The following is a 20,771-nucleotide window of genomic DNA, read 5'->3' on the forward strand; positions in this document are numbered from 1 at the left end:
ATCAGTTGAACCTCAACGTGCTGCAATCAGGACGATTAGGGATGTGGAGATTGAGAGGTTACTTACTGCTTTGCGGTTGATGAAATCCAATATAAGAGAGGAACAGCTTCAGACTCCATTACTTGAATATTTTGAGGGAAATCTCCCAAACTTAACTGTGTCAAGAACTGAGAAAGATGGACCAATTGAAGTTAAATGGAAAGATAAAGGTGATGATTTGTCCATGAACACAGGTGATGGAGGAAACATGATCACTTCATTTTTACAGCATATGTCCATGGCTTATCCTGACTGCTCTACTGCAATGCCATCTGTTGGTGGCTCTGAGTTTTTAAGTAAAAATGGTAAGCTGTGTATGTATGCAATAAGGGTTTCAATTTTCATTTTGCATTTATGGCTTTATTTACATTTTATAAACAGTTGAATCAATGGTTTTGTTTATCTTGGTGGCAGGGAAAATGAGCAGCTTCATTGGCACTGATAATCTTCAAATCAAGGATTTTGTATGTTGTTATTTATGCATTTTGATATGAGAAAAGTTTTCTCATTATTTTTATGTTATTGGGTGTTTTTCTTATTTGGTTCATGTTTTAGGTTCTAGAGGAGCCATCAGAAACTCATATTCTTGGCTTTGAAGAATCTATGCAAACTCCTGGGGTATATAATATATTACTTTTTAATGTATCATTGTTATATGGATTTTACTTTTTATAATTTATATATTTATTTTTGGAGGTGTTATGGTTGCAGGTGACGAGTCAAAGGTTGTCTGTTGGTGTGACACCTAAAACTTTAAGGCTTCCAAAACAGGGTGAGATGCTTCTGTCAGTTCATGGTTCACCCCTTGGTGTTTTCAAGGAAAACAACATGGATGCAATACATGGTAACCAAATTTCTAAATATTCTTCTCTTTTTCCTGTACAGTTCTATGTACATTAACATTTAATGTACCCATATATAGCTTACCAGATTAAGTTCTATGTGCAATAAGTCCATTAACTGAAAAATGAACTACTCATTTGCTTAATTTTGTTTGATGATTTGATATCATATGCAGAGACAGAGGAAGAATGAGTTGTTTCCTACAAACTACTCATTTTTGAGGGAACTTTTCAAATCCACTCAGTTTTAGTACAAACAGGTATCACTTTGCGTCTAGGTGTTTTTAGGGTTCCTCATTTAGAAATTTCTATAATGCATGATCTCATTGTATAAAAAATGTATCTCAAATTATATGGCTATTTACTTCATCAGCTGCTTGTAACTTGTTTATCATTCTGTCTAAATTTACAAGGCTTTTTTACGTGCACAAACGGATGTTGATGAACATGATTCATGAATTAAGGTTTATTGTTTAGAAAGTTCCTTAGACAAAATTGAGAGAATGGTGTAAAATTGAATATGATCAAACGAGAAGCACATGGAAAATTGTGAAAGATTTAGATATCATAAAACCTAATATTTGTCAAGGAGGGCTGACATCACTTCACACTTCATCTTATGTAAGGGGCTGTTTGTTTCTCCTCTTAATGATCCTGTTAAGAGACTAGCCCTGGATTGTTCAGATTTAGAGTGTTTGGTTGAAGTTTTTTTTACCCTCTTAACCGATCAGATATGGCAAAAAATGGTCTGGATCGTGAAGAGGTGAGAATGAATCTGAATGAAAAAAAATACTTCTAATACCCTTGCCCTAACATAACACACGCATGTGTTTTCTTTCTCCCCCACTACACATCGAACCCTCCTCCATCATTCTCCATTTTTCTCAGCGTCAACAACTTCTCCCCTGCCAGCCGCGCTGCTCCGCCTTCACCTTCTTCACCTCCACCCTCGATTCCTCCCCCTTCGCCGGTAAGTTTATGCTCCTTTCTTTTTGATCGATTTTTTTCAGGCCAATCTTTATGGTCGTTTTTTTCAGGCCCTAAAACATGTTCTGCTTGATTATATGAAATTGGTGCTTGATTTATGTTCTTCTGCTAGAAATTGGTGCTTTATTATTTATCTCAAACAATGTTTTAGAAGTAGGATCGCAAGAAACCCAATGATCCAAAACCATAAACAAAACAGGGTGCATGTAATGTGTAAAATCAATGTGGAATAGGAAAATGAACCCAGAAAATTGGGAAGCAATGATAACGAGGTTCAATTTTTTCTTCGACCTTCCAAATCCCCTTTTCTTTGGCCATTTCTCATTCCCATCATCTCCCCAATCTCCCCAATTTCTTGTAAAAATCTATAATTTCATTAATGAAGGTACATGTTTCTGATATGTTTGATATGTTTTTCTTTTATATCTTGCTTGTACAACCTTGACCTTAATTCTTCAACACATTTGAGTTATATCATCATTTTATGATCCGGTTGATAATCGAACGAATTTATTGTGAGATATTGTTATAAAATTTGTTATATTGTGATCTAAGGATCCGTATATGTCAAATTTGGATGTTGTATGATGTCTAATTGAATGCTGTATGATGTAAAATTTGTATGCAAAAAAATAGTTTAAAGGGTTAAAAACTTAAAATGGACATTTTCACCATTTAGAGGTACACGTTTAGATGCCTAACAAACATTAGTTTATCATTCAGATACAAATTCATACAAAACATCTATATCATCGAGGCCTCTACACCATTCATATATGAATCATCCAGACGCAACCAAATAGTATGATCTGTGAAGGTGGGCAACCACTTCTTCACGTTGCCATTTGAGTTTGTCTCTTCTTTCCATCATAATGAAAAGTATTAAACCAATAAATGGGTTTTATATATTTTTCAAAGTTTCAGTATGTGCAGTTTGTCCCATAATTTCATTTCTTTACATGTACCTCAAAGCGTTAACTTTTCCTTAAAAACGATTGCCATATTTTATAAATTAATTCTAATTATTTTACATTTGATACCCATCAAAATCCAAGATTCATCAAATACTCAAATACATCCATATTTAATGATTAACAACCAAAATATCGACTAACATGGCACCTCAAATTTACTGAAGTATATTCATAATATGTTGCAACTTATGGGCAACATTTTTGATATTCATCTGTTGTTGTGGGGACTCCATGGAGCATGATACTCCAAGTTTAACAGTTGAAGACAAGTATTCCTCTATTTTCTTTGCATTGCTAATGTATATTTCCTAGCAATAACATCCTCTTGAAGAAACTTAAGAAGATCATCATCAATAACATCGGTTACATTGGCCGACAAGGCCATGTCTGCAAACTTACGAAGGGTAAGACCTTCGTTAAAGATGGCATCTTTCGGCCTTTTCCCAGTCATCACCTCCAACAATAGTTTTCTGAAACTGTGGACATCTCCACTACTTGTCATCTCACTCTCAATGCCATACTCTGCAACTTATAACCAATCACTTTAGAAAAAATGTATCACCATAAATAAGTATAGGGATAATGTCATAAAACCCTTAAGTTTAATAGGAAATATCAGTTTTACCCTTCGACAAATTTTGGTTCGTTTATGCCGCAAACTTGTCATTTTTATGTCGGTTTTGCCTTTTTTTACCTGTAATAACAGGTTTCCAGGTCACCCTGAATTATTTTTTGCGAAAAAACCCTTAAGTTTCCAAATATTTTGCAAAAAAACACTTAAAATTATAAACATATATATATATATATATATATATATATATATATATATATATATATATATATATATATATATATATATATATATATATATATTCAATATTTGATAACACTAGATAGTTTTTAAAAATTTAAATGTCAAAAGTTTATATCAAACTAATATAAGTTTTTACTGGACTTATATTATAAAATCAAAACTGAAACATATTTTTAGCTTTACGTACAATAAATTTTATATTGGTAAACTAGGTAGCTTTTTTAAAATTTAAATATAAAGAGTTTATATCGAACAAATATAAAATTTACCGTATGTAAAGCTAAAAATATGTTTTAGTTTTGGTTTCATAATATAAATACAATTATATTAGTTTGATATAAACTTTGACAATTAATTTTTTAAAAACCATTTTGTTTTATCAAATTTTGAATATATATTTATATTTTATACTTTTATAATCTTAAGGGTTTTTCTGCAAAAAATAATTTATGGTAACCTGGAAACCTGTAATTACAGGTAAAAAGGGCAAAACCGACAAAAAAATGACAAGTTTGTGGCATAAATGAACCAAAAATCTGTCGAAGGGTAAACCGATGTTTTCTATCAAACTTAAGGCTTTTTATGACATTATCCAATAAGTATAAGCATCTAGGAATACATGAACTTTACCTGGAAGTGCATACCCGATTGTTCCTCTAATGCCACTTGTACCTTTTTTGTTTGAATTTGTTTCAAGAAATCGTGCTAAACCAAAGTCTCCAACATGGGCCACCATATCATCATCCAATAGAATGTTGCTAGGCTTCAGGTCATAGTGATCCATAAACAGTGATTGTGGAGATAATCTAGTATAGATGCAACATCGATGATAAAATTTAGTCTTTGAAGAAGGTTGAGTTTGGATTTACTTGCACTTGAATGCAACCAATCACATAAACTTCCATTAGGCATGAACTCGTATACCAAAGCTTTAAAGTCATTGCCTTGGACATCAAGACTTGAACATGAAGTTATTATCTTCAACAGATTCCGGTGTCGAACACTCTACCATGCTTCACACTCTGCTATAAAGCTTTTGTGAGCACCTCGGTTTTGAAGATGTTGAACTTTGACCGCAACAATGTATCATCATGATCAAGGACTCCTTTGTAAAAAGAGCTGAACCCACCCTCACCAATCAAATTGTCTTTGGAGAATCCATTGGTATCCTTGAGAAGTTGACTGTATGATACTTTCATGAATAGTTCGTCCCTCGATGATGATCGAGAAGGCTGGCCTTTTTTTCTTACACCAAGCATACACTAAACACAATACAGTAAAAAGTGTGGTTGCAACCAGAATGACTATTATGAACATAGGAACCCTTTTCTTATGTTTCCGTGTCTCCTTGCGTTTGGGTAACCCAAGTTTAGCCAAGCCACCACAAAGCCTATTGTTTCCCAAAACAGAGAATGCACTTGCATTGGCAAACACTGAATCATCGGTACTTCATCCTCAAAACCCTTAAAAGACATGTTTACATATTCTAATAAGATCAACCGTTCAAAGAATTGAGGAATTTGGCCCGACAAATTATTATGAGAGAGATTGAGTGTTGAAATTCCTCTCATGGAGATTAATGAAGATGGTGTGGTGCCTTTAAATAAGTTGCCTTTGAAGGATAAGAATACAAGGCTAGTGCAACCACCAATGCTACTAGGAATTTCACGTGACAAAATATTATCACATAAATCTAGATAACTCAACAACTTTAGTTCACCAACCTCTATTGGAAGCGACCCAAACAGGTTGTTTTGAGAAAGATTTAATATATAAATAAATAAATATAAAATAGTAGAAACATACTCCGATGAAGGTCTAATGTTAGCAACACAAGAATAAGGCTTTAAGTCTACCCACAAGAAAAATAACCCAAATAAAAATAACACAAAAACACATATATTATAAGCAAGCTCATATTTGTATTCAAATATACATATTTCAATATTCAAACATTGAAGTGTCTAAGGTGCCACAAAATTTGTATCTAACTAACTCAAAGGCGTTAGGCGAAAGTTGGATTGTTAGTGATGAGCACTAGGGAAACAACGATCAGGTTAACAGAAACCGAACACGGATGTAGTGGTTGTGAATATAGATTGTATATAAAAGAACAAGAAATTTAGTGTGATATTAGGTAGGATTTTCATAGCTGAGGAAGATAGGAAATTTTTATTTTTTCTTGGAAGTTTTTTGAAACTAAATCAATGAAACGTTTTTTCGAGAAAAACAAATCATAACAAGGGAGCACTCAAAAGTCAACAACAAATATAATAGAAAACAATTGGTACTTGCTACTTAGAGCATCCACAATAGGGAGTTTAATGGAAGAGTTGAATGAGGTATCATGCCTACTTGTCATTCAATGAATACAACTCCACTATTGTGAAATGCCACCTTAGCATTCAATGACCATTGAACTTTTCAATGGGAAAAAGGAAAATCTTTAAATCTTTAAATAAATATTTTTTAATATGTTCCATTGAATTTGTAGAGTTTAATGCGTTGTGGGATAAAAATGAATAGAGTTGTATGGAATAGTGAATGATGATGTGACACTCCATTGAACTTTATAGAGTTCAATGCATTGTGGATGCCTTTAACTGAAAGAAATATGGTTCCAGTGTAGAAACAAAACATATCCAAAGGAAATGAAAGAAAAATAGTTTCAACCACATCACATTTATTATTTAGATGAAGAAAAACACAAAACTTTCTCGTTCATGATTGTGCCTCCTCTCTTTCTATTGAAGCCGCCAAATCCTAACTACTAATCAACAACACCTACCATGAGCCACAAATCTGTATCCACTAAGGGAGTTTTCAAAGCCTTGTTGTGATTCCCTCCTGACTTTGGTTGAGGGCTGCTAGTCCTAGCTTGCACAGGAATAGGATTTGTGTGTTCCTCCAATCTTGGACTGATCCTCAAATTCCCTACTAGTTTTCCTTTGGAGTTGAGGAGTTGAATCGTAGTGGTATAAGGTAGAGGGTCCACTATGTCAATCCTCCCATGGCCATAGACATTGCCCAACATGTCTTCAAGCTCAAACAACAAATATTCCACAGCTTCTATGGCCAAATTGTACTCAAATGAAAATGTGTCCTCCCATGCACCTCGGGTTAATTATCCAAGATCTGCTTGGCGTACCTCGTGTAATGTTGTTGAGTTTTTCTGGCTCCATCGCATCTGTACACTACGACAATTGGCTTGATTCTGAAAATACTGTTGATAAGGCTGAGTATGCGACACGAGTGGATGGTGCAGATCAGAGTCTTGGATGTAGCAGCCATCTATCTACACCAAAATTCAAATTCAGGCGTTAATTCATGAATACAAACACCAATGGAAACGTAAACAAATCCATAACTTAACCAACAAAAAAAGATCCAAGAGGAACTCGAAAACTATACATTGAAATAACATCAAAACCTAAATTCACGGATTACGTTTCAAAATAAAACCTATTTTCATCGCATAGGTAAATTGCTCTATCGATGTTAATCCCTAAGTCGACTGATCGTGTCGTGATCACAGAACGCAAATGCTATCTAAACGGGAAAAATAAATCATGTAAACGAATAACCAAATCCTTCAACATCAAACAGTGACATCTAGTTCCCGTGTTTAAGTAAATGGCATAACTATGGTAATTAGGAACTTTGTGTCATTAAATGTTCAAAAGGTCATAACTACCATCATCAATATATGATAATTTGTCGTGATGAAATAAATTCCTGAACTTATGAATTTTTTATAATACAAAAATTGGAAGTAAAATCTTTTACTTGTGTGCAGTAAAAGAAAAATACGTTTGTTCGTAATATGTTTGCTTCTACAGTTTGAGAGTTAAAAACTATTGTTTTGGCGGGTGATTCGTTTTATGCTACTGGTAGGAAACCTAAAAAAAAGGATACCACAGTGTACTGCATAACGTGTGTATAAGGTTTGCGTGTTTAAGAGGAAATCAAAGAAAAGCAATTGATCGGTTCCTTCCAAATCAAAGCAGCAAAATTAATATAACTCTAAGACTACACAAAGTAAAAAATTACATGGAATGCAGGAGTAATTAATGGAGAAAACCTATAGGCTATACGTTGATGCAAGAAGATACAAAAATCCAAGAAATTCATCAACTCATACAAAGAAGATATAAAGAAAGAAGAAGAAAAAGAACAAACAAGGGATAAAGGGAAAGTTTACTTGATACGTTGATGCCGGAGTGATCGGGAATATGTTATGGAGAAAACTTTGGACAGAAGGAGTACGATGATGATGGAGGCTACGTTTTTTTTTTATATAATAATAAGGTTGAGGGTATATATCTCATCTCTGTACTATATATAATAAGAGCCCAACTTTTTTAAAAGCGCGTACAGCGCGTGAACGAGGCTTAAAGAAAGACACGGCAAGGCTCTTTCACCGAAACAGGGACACGTTGTTTCCACCGCCACACCAGTTGGGATACCTTCCAGAAAGAAATTGATGACTTGATTTTCTCTTAATCTAATCACTTGCACCTCTCCTTCTCCTTTCTGTGTTCATCTATCTCTCTGTTATAGGAAACAAATAGATGGGAAGACGACGAAGGTTGAATCAAGTAAAAAATATTTCTCGTTTGATCTCCAATCAACAATTCCGAAGGTTGAGTTATTTTGCCTTAGTTTTCCCTGATTAGCCTCAACGCTTTGATTCAGTAATTCTTTTTTGGAAGCGATTCTTATTGACGAACATTCATGCTATGTTTCTCTGTTACAAGGCTAAAGGAAAATTTCTCATCCCCAATTTCTCCATATTTTCTATCATCTGCTTTGTATCCTCCCCTTTCCACCCTGAATATTTCTTGATATATTTTTTTTTTTAATCTAGATTGCTTTTGATGAGGATTCAATGAATATTTCTTTATAAACAATTGTGATAGTAACAGTAGTAGTGATACACATTACGGGATAAATGCTTTTTGTTTTTTGTTTTTGGGGGTTTGGAGAATAGATATATGGTCAATTATCACATATCCATTCTCTTTTGTATCTTTTATAACTCTATGATATCAATTCGGTCAGGTATTGGCTGGAATCATGTATTACTCTTGCGAATCTGTTGTAGTCCACCTGTTTGTGAAAATGTTTCTTTCAACCAAATCACCGCTAACAAATTTTCTTGAATGCTTATCTTTGATTAGTATTTTTCCTTCATCTTTCTCTATTAATTCGTTTTTTCTTTATTAAGTAACAAGACAACACCCACATATATATACCCATTAATTAAGTCCATTAAGTAAAATGAAACAACTTAATTTGCTTAGTTTTGTTTCATTTGATGATTCGATATGTAGAGACAGAGGAAGAATGATCTGTTTCCTTCAAATTGCTCATTTCTGCAAAAGGGAACTTTTCAAAATTACCCACTTCTACTACGAACAGGTATTACTTTGTGTGTAGGTGTTTTAGGGTTCCCGGTTTAAAAATTTCTTTAATGCAATTCATTGTATTAAAAATGTATCTCAAAATCATATGACTACTTACTCGATCAGCTGCTTGTTTACCATTTCATGATTTTCGTCTAAATGTACATGGCTTTTTTGCATAGATGATGTAACATGAATTAAGGTTTTTTCTTTTAGAAAGTTGCATAGACAAATTTGAGAGAATGATGAAAAATTTAATATGCTCAAATGACAAGTACATGCAAAAATTGTGAAAGAATTGGATATCATAAAATCTAGTATTTGTCAACGTCTGACATCACTTGGTACTCTTAACAACCAGAATATTGACTAACATAGCACCTCAAATTTATTTAAGCATATCCAGAATTTGTTGCAACTCATGGACAACATTTTCAATATTCATCCTTTGCACCGGAAAATCCACAGAGCATGATACTCCAATTTTGACGGTCAAAGCCAAGCATTCCTCTATTTTCTTTGCCTTTTCTTCCGTACATTGTGTAGCAATAGCCTCCTTTTGAAGAAAATTTAGAAGGTCATCGTCAAGAACATCGGTTACATGGTCCGGCAAAGACATTTGTGCAAACTTATGAAGGGTAAGGCCTTCGTTAAAGATGTTGTCTGTGGGTCTCTTCCCTGTCATCACCTCCAATAATAGTATTCCAAAACTGTAGACATCTCCACTACTTGTCATCTCACTCCCCACACCATACTCTGCAACTTATAAGCAATTACTTTAGGAAATGGCAATATTTAAATAAATATATAGACACATTAACTTTACCCGGAGGTGTGTACCCGATCGTTCCTCTAATGCCACTTGTGTTGTTTTTGTTTGAATTTGCTCCAAGAAATCGAGCTAAACCAAAGTCTCCAACATGGGCCACCATATCATCATCTAGCAGAATGTTGCTAGGCTTCAGGTCACAGTGAACGATGGTTGGCAGGCAATGATTGTGAAGATAATCAAGTGCAGATGCAACATCAAGGAGGATTTTTATTCTTTGAAGAAGGTTGAGCCTGGAATCACTTGCACTTGAGTGCAACCAATCATGTAAACTCCCATTGGGCATGAACTCGTATACCAAAGCTTTGAAGTCATTTCCATGGTAGTCAACACTTGAACATGAAGTTATTATCTTAACCAGATTCCGGTGTCGAATACTCCGCCACACTTCACACTCTGCTATAAAGCTTTAATTTGTGAGCACCTTGGTTTTGAAGATGAAGAACTTTGACCGCAACAAATCTATCACAATGATCAAGTATTCCTTTATAAACAGAGCCGAAACCACCCTTTCCAATCAAATTGGCTTTGGAGAAGCCGTTGGTAGCTTTGAGAAGTTGACTATATGATACTCTCATGAATCGTTCATGTGTTGATGATTCGTAGGTGTAACATCCGGGTTCCCAAGTATTATATTTTGTTCATTTTTTTTTTGGATATTGTGGGGGGACTCGGCGAGTTGGCGTCTAAACTCGCCGAGTATGGTCGCGGATTCGTATGCGAGTTCACAGTTGGACTCGATGAGTTCTCGAGTGGACTCGGCGAGTCCATGCTGTTTAATGAAACCATAATTTCCAGGGTTTGAGACCTATTTAAAGGGCCTTATGGCCGTCATTTGCAGCCACCAACCCCCAGAGAGAAACCCTAAAGAGATCTAGAGCGTTTGTGAGGAAGGAGAGGCCAATCTTGAACTTTTGTGGGTGTTTTTGCAAGAAGGAAGTGTTCAAGGCAAGAGGAGGCTGAAGGAGGTGCGATTTTGGTGGTTTTTGAGCTCTTAGAGATTGTATTGAGGTATTATTCTCGGACCTTCTTCAGTTTTGATGTTGATCCTTTGTGTTAGGGTTTTCTAACCCTTTTAGAGGTGGATTAAGTAGAGCATTTGGTCCCTTCTCGAGTTTGTGTTATGGATCTGGACCCAAAGAGGTCCAGAGGCCTTAACCCTTGGAGCTTTATGAGTCCTTTTGGGAGCCATGGGCTAGCAATGTCATTTTTGGGGCTAAATCACCATTTTGGACCATTTAGATGTTATATGAGTGCCAAGGTCCGAACTTTACGTGATTATCATGCTTGGGGAGGCCAGATCTATGATTGTATGGAACAGATCTGACCTCAGAAGTTGTTTTGAGTTTGTGCATGGCATGAACTCGCCGAGTCCGAAGAACAGACTCGACGAGTAGTATGAAGGTTGCCCGTTAATCACTCAGTGAGTGGACTTGCCGAGTTGGGGGAATGACTCGGTGAGTCAGGGAGAGTCAGGGGTCTGAGTTCAAGTTGGAACTCGCCGAGTTGTTCTTGAGACTCGGTGAGTTGAGTCGGGGTGGCCCCGCGATTCATGCCAGGTGGAACTCGTCGAGTCCAGGGAAGTACTTTTGGGAGCCATGGGTTAGGAATGTCATTTTTGGGGCTAAATCACCATTTTGGACCATTTAGATGTTAAATGAGTGCCAAGGTCCGAACTTTACGTGATTATCATGCTTGGGGAGGCCAGATCTATGATTGTATGGAACAGATCTGACCTCAGAAGTTGTTTTGAGTTTGTGCATGGCATGAACTCGCCGAGTCCGAAGAACAGACTCGGCGAGTAGTATGCAAGAGCTGCTGGGGAAGGGGTTTATCAGGTTGAGCAGTTCGCCATGGGGGCGCCTATTCTTTTTTGCCAAGAAGAAGGATGGTTCGCTACGGATGTGCATTGATTATTGTGAGCTGAATAAACTAACGGTCAAGAACTGTTGCCCATTGCCGAGGATCGATGATTTGTTTGATCAGTTGCAGGGAGCATCTTGGTTCTCCAAGATCGATTTGAGGTCTGGGTATCATCAGGTGAGGGTGCGGGAGGAGGACGTCCAGAAGGCAGCATTCCAGACTCGTTATGGGCATTACGAGTTCGTGGTGATGCCTTTCGGACTCACCAACGCACCGACAGTATTCATGGATCTCATGAATAGGGTGTGCATACCGATGTTGGATCGCTCAGTGATCGTGTTCATCGACGACATATTGGTGTATTCGAGATCTAGAGAGCAACATGAGGAGCATTTGAGGGAAGTGCCGAGGTCACCCACCGAGATCAGGAGTTTTCTGGGTTTGGCCGGCTATTATCGGAGATTTATTAAGGATTTCTCCAAGATCGTCGTGCCACTCACCAAGTTGACCCAGAAGGGTGTTGCGTTTTCTTGGGGTCCGGAGCAGCAGACCTCGTTCGAAACACTTCGCCAGAAATTATGCGAAGCACCAGTGTTAGCTCTTCCGGAAGGGAAGGAAGATTTTGTGGTTTATTGTGATACATCGATATCCGGATTGGGAGCGGTGCTTATGCAGAGGGGGCATGTTATTGCATATGCATCGAGGCAGCTTAAGCCTCATGAGTTAAGATATCCCACTCATGATTTGGAGCCGGGAGCGGTAGTGTTCGCTCTCAAGATCTGGCGACATTATTTGTATGGGGTTTGATGTACGATATACACGGACCACAAGAGCTTGAAGTATTTGATGGATCAGCCCAACCTGAATATGCGCCAGAGGAGGTGGTTGGACGTGGTCAAGGATTATGATTGTAAGATCCTGTACCACCCGGGCAAGGCTAATGTGGTAGCCGATGCATTGAGCCGTAGGGTGGAGGGCGCCCCAATACGAGATGTCTGTTTGAGATTGACAGTGGTGACCCCTGTGTTGGATGCTATTCTTGGGGCCCAGGCTGAGGCTGTGAAGCCAGAAAGCCAGAAGGGAGAGTGAGTTGTCGGACTGGTATCAGAATTAGTTACCGATAGCCGGGGGCTTATGACATTTCAGGGTCAGATTTGGGTACCGTCCGTGGGCGGCACGCGTACCATTTTGATGGAGGAGGCCCATCGATCGAAATTCTCGATCCATCCCGGGGCCACTAAGATGTATTTAGACTTGAAAAAGGATTATTGGTGGCCCTGTATGAAGAGGGATGTCGCATGGTTTGTAGAGAGGTGCTTGACCTGTCACAGGGTGAAGGCCGAGCACCAGCGTCCACATGGTAAGTTGCATCCATTAGAGATTCCCGAATGGAAATGAGAACAGTATACCATGGATTTCATCACTAAATTGCCAAGGACCGCGAGGGGTGTTGATGCAATTTGGGTGATTGTGGACAGGTTGACGAAGAGTGCTCACTTCCTGACCATCAGTGAGAGCTCTTCCGCGGAGAAGTTGGCAGAGATGTACGTGATAGAGGTGGTATCGCGGCATGGAGTGCCGATCTCGATTGTCTCAGATCGAGATATACATTTCACTTCCAGATTCTGGAAGAAGTTTCATGAGAAATTGGGTACGAAACTGCATTTTAGTACCGTATACCACCCACAGACTGACGGGTAAAGTGAGCGGACGATTCAGACGCTCGAGGACATGCTCCGGGAATGTGTGTTGGATTTCGGCGGGAGTTGGGACACGTATTTTCCCTTGGCGGAGTTTTCTTATAACAACAACCATCATTTGAGCATTGGCATGCCGCCCTTTGAGCTGTTGTATGGGAGGAGGTGTCGAACCCCTATTTGCTGGGGAGAATTAGGGCAGCGTGGGCAACACCGAGATTGTGCTTCAGACGACAGAGCAGATCCAGCAGGTCAGACAGAGGTTGTTGACCGCTCAGAGTCGTCAAAAGAGTTATGCGGACAGACGCCGGTCCGAGCTCGAGTTTCAGGTCGGCGACTTCGTGCTCCTGAAGGTCTCTCCTTGGAAAGGAGTGATCCGATTCAGGAAGAGGGGCAAGTTAGGGCCCCGATATATTGGTCCTTTCAGGGTGATCGCGAGGATAGGCAGGATAGCCTATCGTTTGGAGTTGCCAGCAGAGTTGGGTCAGATTCACGACACTTTCCACGTGTCGCAGTTGCGAAAGTGTATAGCCGACGAGTCGGCAGTGGTACCATTAGAAGATATTCAGGTGGATGCGAGCCTGAATTATGCTAAGAGACCGGTGGCAATAAGGGATTGGAAGATCAAGGTTTTTAGGAACAAGGAAGTGCCTCTGGTGCAGGTCCAGTGGCAGCATCGAAAATGGTCAGAGTTAACTTGGGAACCGGAGCGTGAGATGCGGGAGCAGCATCCAGAGTTGTTTTCAGAGTGAGACTTCGAGGGCGTAGTTTGATTCTAGTGGGGGAGAATTGTAACATCCGGGTTCCCAGGTATTATATTTTGTTCCTTTATTTTTTTTGGATATTGTGGGGGGACTCGGCGAGTTGGCGTCTAAACTCGCCGAGTATGGTCGCGGATTCGTATGCGAGTTCACAGCTGGACTCGACGAGTTCTCGAGTGGACTCGGCGAGTCCACGCTGTTTAGTGAAACCCTAATTTCCAGGGTTTGAGACCTATTTAAAGGGCCTTATGGCCGTCATTTGCAGCCACCAACCCCCAGAGAGAAACCCTAAAGAGATCTAGAGCGTTTGTGAGGAAGGAGAGGCCAATCTTGAACTTTTGTGGGTGTTTTTGCAAGAAGGAAGTGTTCAAGGCAACAGGAGGCTGAATTCAAGTTCAAGTTGGAACTCGCCGAGTTGTTCTTGAGACTCGACGAGTTGATTCGAGGTGGCACCGCGATTCATGCCAGGTGGAACTCGTCGAGTCCAGGGAAGTACTCTACGTGCCAAGAGAGGGTCTAAGAGAGTCAGTGGACACGTGTAGACTCGCCGAGTCGCCCTAGTGCACTCGCCGAGTCGGGTCAAAGTTTGACCGTTGACCTTGTTGACTTTTAGGGTTGAGTACAGTTGTATTTATGGGAGTATTTACTTTATGTGATTAGGCGGAGGCTAGATCACATTTCTTCCGAGTCAGATACTTACCAAGACATCGAGGTGAGTCTTCTCACTATACGTTACCTAGAGTGGTACTATGCGATGACCAGAGGTTCTTAGGTGTTATGTATATGATTATGTGCTATGTAATATTTGTATGTTGTATGATGAAATAGACCGGACCGGAGGGTCCAACGAGCTATGACCGCACCAAAGGGTCCAACGAGCTACGGGACTGGAGGGTCCCGCTGAGACACATCGACCGGAGGGTCGTATTATAGCCTCGAGTGGCGTATGTGCTGTATGTGGTATTTTGGGGAACTCACTAAGCATTTATGCTTACAGTTGTTGTGTTATGTGTTTCAGGTACTAGTGATGAGCACTGGAAGGCGCCGGTATGATTCGTACACACACGCATTGAAGTTTTTGTAGAGATTCTGGGAAGATGTTTTGTGACAATAACATTTGATACAATCTGTTTGATATTATTTTATGAATGAATGGATATTTTAAAAATGAAAAAAATTATTTTGAAAATTTACGTCGTTACAGGAGGGTTGGCCGTTGCTTTTCTTACACCAAACATATACAAAACATATTGTGGTGAAAAGTGTGGATGCAATCATAATGACTATTATGAACAAAGGAAACCTTCTTTTGTGTTTCCATGTCTCATTGCATTTGGGTAACCCAAGTTCAGCCAAGCCACCACAAAGCTTACTATTCCCCAAAATTGAGAAGGCACTTGCATTGGCAAAGACACCTAGCATCGGTACTTGCCCCTCAAAATCATTAAAGGATAGGTCAAGATATTCTAATAAGATAAATCGTTCCAAAAATCCAGGAATTTGGCCTGATAAATTATTATGAGAAAGATCAAGTGTCGAAACTCCTCTCATAGAAGTTAATGAGGATGGAATGGTGCCTTGAAATAAGTTGCCTTTGAGGTATAAGAATGAAAGGCTTGTGCAACCACCAAGGCTACTTGGAATTTCACCTGATAAATTATTATTAGGCATATCTAGATAAGTTAACATCTTGAGTTGGCCAACCTCAGTTGGAAGTGACCCGGACAGGTTGTTTTGAGAGAAATCTAATGCTATGGTTAGGGATGAAAGTTGAAGAAGTTGTCTAGGTATTCCCCCGCTGAGTTTATTCTCATAAAGGCGCAACTCCAATAGACGATGACAATTTCCCAGGCTTGATGGAATATGCCCTTCCAATCTATTGGAGCTTATAGTGAGTGTAATAAACAATGATAAGTTCCCAATGGCATCTGGAATTGGCCCTGACAATATGAGCTATTTATAGCATTTGAAGCTGACCAATGGCGGAGGGGATTTTCCTGTGAATCGGTTTCTTGATAAACCTAAACCGGTCAGGCCGAATAGATTACCGATACTTGAAGGGAGGTTTCCATAAAATTCATTTTCTTGTATAATAAAAAAACTGAGGTTATCAGAAAGATTACCAATTGAGGTGGGCAGCACTCCTTTAAACCTGCAATTACGAAGATCTAAACGCTTTAATCTACTGCAATTTCTCAAAGTATCAATAAACTTCATATCATCAGCTTCTCCGAATCCGTAGGTGTTATCATCAATGTTTATCTGATAGATATCTTTTAGTTTTGAAAAGTCGATTCTCAACTTTCCATTAAAACCGTTGCCACGCACTTCAAGAAATTCTAATTTAGAACAATTAGATATCGATGGTGGAAGAGATCCGGTCAGTTGGTTATCCTGTAATTGAAAGTACCGAAGATGAGGGAGCATTTCATCTAAGGCCGAGGGAAGACTACCGGTAAGCTGATTATCACGAAAGGAAAGTTCAGTTAGGAGTGAGAGGTTAAAAATGGAATGAGGGATGGTTCCAGATAAGCTACAAAGACCAAGGTATAATGTTGTTAAGCTTTTCCAATGGCCTAAGGTGTGTGGAATGTTCCCACCCAATGGATTGGTTGCAGCATTGAACAATTCGATTGATGTTAGATTTCCCAAGCCAGGCGGTATTCCACCGGTTAGCTTGTTGTACTCAAATAAAAAATAAGTAAGTTTGGAGAGGAAACCGATCCCTTTAGGTATGCTTCCAACTAGGTTGTTATTATTAAGTCTAAGATCTTCAAGGTTAGAACAATGGGACATGTTAGTTGGAATGACCCCATTGAATTTGTTAGAGCCAAGATAGAGGAAACGTAGCCTGGAGAGACGACCGAGTTCATGAGGGATGGTTCCTTGTAAGCTGTTGTTCGTGAGAGAAATCAGATGAAGGAAGCTGAGGTTCCCAACATGAGGAGACAAGGAGCCTTCTAAGCCTTGTGACTTTAGTAGTAGAGCAGTGACTCTTCTGTGGCGCTTCCCACATATAACACCACTCCAATCACATAAATGAAAGGAAGTGTTCCATGAGCTTAGAGCTTCTTCATTCCTGATTATAGACTTGAACTTCAACAACGCCTGATAATCGGTCTCGTTACCACCATCAAAAGCAGCAATGGTGGCGAAAATCAGAAATATAACAAGATTAGAAAAGAGGAAAGCAATTAGAGAGTTCATTTTGGAATTTGGAAGAGAAATTAGTTGTTGTCGTTTAAATTTATATTCACTTCTTGCGTTGTTAATGTACGTGACATGCAAATAGTGAAATAAATGTCATCCACAAATTCCTTCTCATCTTTACCATGACATTGAGGACCCTAATCGTCAAATAATGCATGCTTTTTGAAATCTGAAAATCTATGATAATGCTTGCTTCCGGTTGAAATCTCAAAAAAGCTATGGCACTGCTTGTTTTATGTTGGAATCATACCTGTGATAATGCTTGCTTTATGTTGAAATCCTAGATATGATAATGCTTGCTTTTTGAAGTGATGACTCTGTCTATTTGCTTTCATTTCCTTTTGAAAACAAGGAAATGGAAATCACATTTTGTTTGAGTACATATGTTGAGATTTTTAGCCATCTTTGATCTTTTTGATCCGTTAATTATGGTGAGAATGTTATGTAAGTGAGCTCTAAAGAAAAAAAAAGCAGTACTCCATGATGTCTCTAACAAAATATGATAATTCTTAATTTCTTTTATAAACTACATCATCACAGCTGTCACAAAAATATATAAAATTGGATACTAAACAGTATTCTCATTGATACTTGAAGGACTAAATCAAATCCAAACAAATAGCGATACAGCCAATCAACCATTAACCAAGTTAATATGTCAACAAACTACAAGTAATTAAAGCATCATGCTGCCAATCCGTCACCCATTCAACAGTTACTGTTAGGACAACAGTAAATAAGCAACTACAAATTAAAGAATAATACTGCCAACGAGATATTACAAAAGAGAAATTAAATATCCTCCTACCTTTTGTTTACGCCAATCCTCCTACCCATTTAAATGATGACACGTGTAACATTTAATGAAATTCAATGATATTTTTGGATACCTCAATTAATTAGATCAAGATTGGAATTGGATATCTCAATTCCTAAATTGATAGTTGAAGTCCAAAATAGAAAAAACCTACATACTACAAATAAAATTAGTCAACCTTATATATATATATATATATATATATATATATATATATATATATATATATATATATATATATATATATATATATATATATATATATATATATATATATATATATATATATATATATATGGTCCTGAGCATAAGCTCTATTCATATGTTACTCAGTTCTTAGCTAATAGGGATTACTGATAAGCTTTGTGTTGGTGATTTAATCACCAAATATATTTTAGTGTAATGGATTTAACAAGTGTTTTAGTTATAATACAAGTTAGGAGGTGTGGGAGTGCACACTTGTATTTACTAAACATTGTTAGTACCGAACCCTGATCTACTGTGTCAAGTCGGGGTTCGGGGCAGCGCCCAAATTTTTTTTTAGAACAGTACGATGACTAATTTGTCATTCTTTAAAGATGCAAATTCAAAGATTAATTCGTATTTTTTGAAAGTTGAAATCTGTTCTCGTTTTATCCGTTGTGTGGATAAGTCCGGGAAATGTATGACTTCGTTGAAACACAGAAAACTGAAAGGACGCTTTCTTCTTCATTCTCTCTCAAAATTGATTCTGTGTTTTGTGCCTAAAATTAGAATCGTTTCTTCAGGAATTATCCTAGTTTGGATTTCGTGATACCCAAGGCAATTAGGGTCGAAATATCAAACAAGGAAAGTGTATCACACGATTCCTGTTTGTGATCCAGATTTCCTATAACTCAATTTCGAAATTCCCCAACACTTTGTGTATATGTTACTCTGTCATTTAATATCGTCAATTGTTATTGTATTACCAAACCAATCCAATATCAATTATATCGGTTCGATTGGGCATAGGTAACTGAAATGGGTTGGTTGGCAATACCCAATAACCAATATGGATTGGATGATTCGATTAGATTGGTTGTATAAAAAACTTTGGATATCCACCGATGAACAACTCTAGTAATCGCCTTTTGTTTATACTCACCTAACATTTACGTCTTCGACAGTGAAGTTGGCTTAGATTAAATATTACCAAAAGTATCATTTTGTCGATTTTTCTTATTGTTTGATCTAGCAGACACTCTAATTACTCAACACCAGAGGGCATTCCAAAGTTAGATACTGTATTTTGACTTTTAGAGTCAAAATTTGTAATCGTAAACATATGAACTTGACATGTAGCTATATGCCATGTACAAGAATCAATAAAGACACTAGCTTGAGTATTTTTGGGACACTATGTTAATTTGTTTTATAAAAACATAAAGCTTCTACTGTTATGATCTCCAAACCCTATATCGAGTAGATGAATACAAACTTGCTACTTGTATACTAATCTTAAGAAGAACAATATAATTTGCTTCAATATTCCATTAGTTTGATAGAAATATTGCTTCTTGCTTTTATTCAGTTGACCCCCAGCATGCTAGCTGCAATCAGAATGATTAGAGATGTGGATACTCCATTACTTCAATATTTTGAGGGAAATCTTCCACACCTAATCGTGTCAAGAACCAAGAAAGATGGATCAATTGAAGTTAAAAGGGAAGATAAAGATAGTGATTTTTCCATGAAACACAGTTGATGGAGGAAACATGAATGCAATACATGGTAAGCAAATTTCAAAATATTCTCGTCTTTTTCCTGTACAATTGGTACATAACTTTCAATATACCCATATATAACTTACCGGATTAAGTTCTATGTACATTAAGTCCATTAACTTAATATGGAACAACACCTACACTACAAGAAGATTGGGCAACAACGGCGACACGTGTCGCCGCTAATACCTTTAGCGGCGACATGCTACTCGTCGCCGCTAATATGTTGTCGCTGCTAATACGATGATGTTGCCACAATAGCTGTCGCCGCTAATACTCTTTTGATTTTTTTTATTTATTTCACATTAAATTTATAATCAATCCAAATATTAATCCATATAGCATTTGAAAAATCTGATAATTTTATATAGAAATATTAATACATATTATACAATCAATCCAAAATATTAATCCATACCACATTTAGTATTGTTTCAAATTACAAAACGTTTCATAAAATCCTAAAATAACTACTCGTCCTCATCATCATCTCCATTATTTGGTGGCGGCAATGAGCGAAACCACTCTTCCAATGCTGCAGAACATGCCGGGTCCTGTAGTATTGTTTGGAGCATTTGCAACTATAAAGAAAACAAAATATATTAACAACATATCAGAATAACATTATAATTAATTATACCATTCCATTATAGCATTTACTAACAATTACCTGTGATTGTGGTTGTTCTTGTGTCATTGGTTGTTGCTGATCGTACATAGACACAACGGTAGGGAGTTTACGCCAAATGCCTCTGATATGTCCGCGTCGAACACCCAATATTCTTTCA

The 20,771-nt window shown here is 37.8% G+C and overlaps 2 protein-coding genes and 2 pseudogenes across 5 annotated transcripts in view; 1 reads left to right on the forward strand and 3 right to left on the reverse strand.

Annotated features, from left to right (window-relative positions):
* The window catches only part of LOC111905696 (uncharacterized), a 3,254-nt gene extending 1,893 nt beyond the window's left edge, over positions 1-1,361 (forward strand). For all 4 annotated transcript variants that reach the window (XM_023901403.3, XM_023901406.2, XM_023901402.3 and 1 more), the window contains 5 exons: positions 6-344; positions 454-503; positions 595-657; positions 751-883; positions 1,058-1,361. In XM_023901403.3, coding sequence (XP_023757171.1) covers positions 6-344; positions 454-503; positions 595-657; positions 751-883; positions 1,058-1,074 — 602 coding nt within the window. In that variant the 3' untranslated portion in view covers positions 1,075-1,361. The remainder of the gene's footprint in view (positions 1-5; positions 345-453; positions 504-594; positions 658-750; positions 884-1,057) is intronic.
* A 1,758-nt stretch (positions 1,362-3,119) lies between these two features.
* LOC111905772 (probable LRR receptor-like serine/threonine-protein kinase At3g47570) lies at positions 3,120-4,855 on the reverse strand (annotated as a pseudogene).
* Positions 4,856-9,094: 4,239 nt separating this feature from the next.
* Positions 9,095-10,470, reverse strand: LOC111905695 (receptor kinase-like protein Xa21; annotated as a pseudogene).
* Positions 10,471-16,164: 5,694 nt separating this feature from the next.
* On the reverse strand, positions 16,165-17,418 carry LOC111905771 (receptor kinase-like protein Xa21). The gene has a single exon (XM_023901513.1). The coding sequence runs from the start codon at positions 17,416-17,418 to the stop codon at positions 16,165-16,167; it is 1,254 nt and encodes a 417-aa protein (XP_023757281.1).
* Positions 17,419-20,771: the final 3,353 nt, after the last annotated feature.

The sequence above is a fragment of the Lactuca sativa genome, chromosome 2 (assembly GCF_002870075.4).
Source record: "Lactuca sativa cultivar Salinas chromosome 2, Lsat_Salinas_v11, whole genome shotgun sequence".
Lineage (NCBI taxonomy): Eukaryota > Viridiplantae > Streptophyta > Magnoliopsida > Asterales > Asteraceae > Lactuca > Lactuca sativa.

Coding starts and splice junctions, on each gene's coding strand:
- LOC111905771 (XM_023901513.1), bottom strand. CDS start 17,418: ATGAACTCTCTAATTGCTTTCCTCTTTTCTAATCTTGTTATATTTCTG.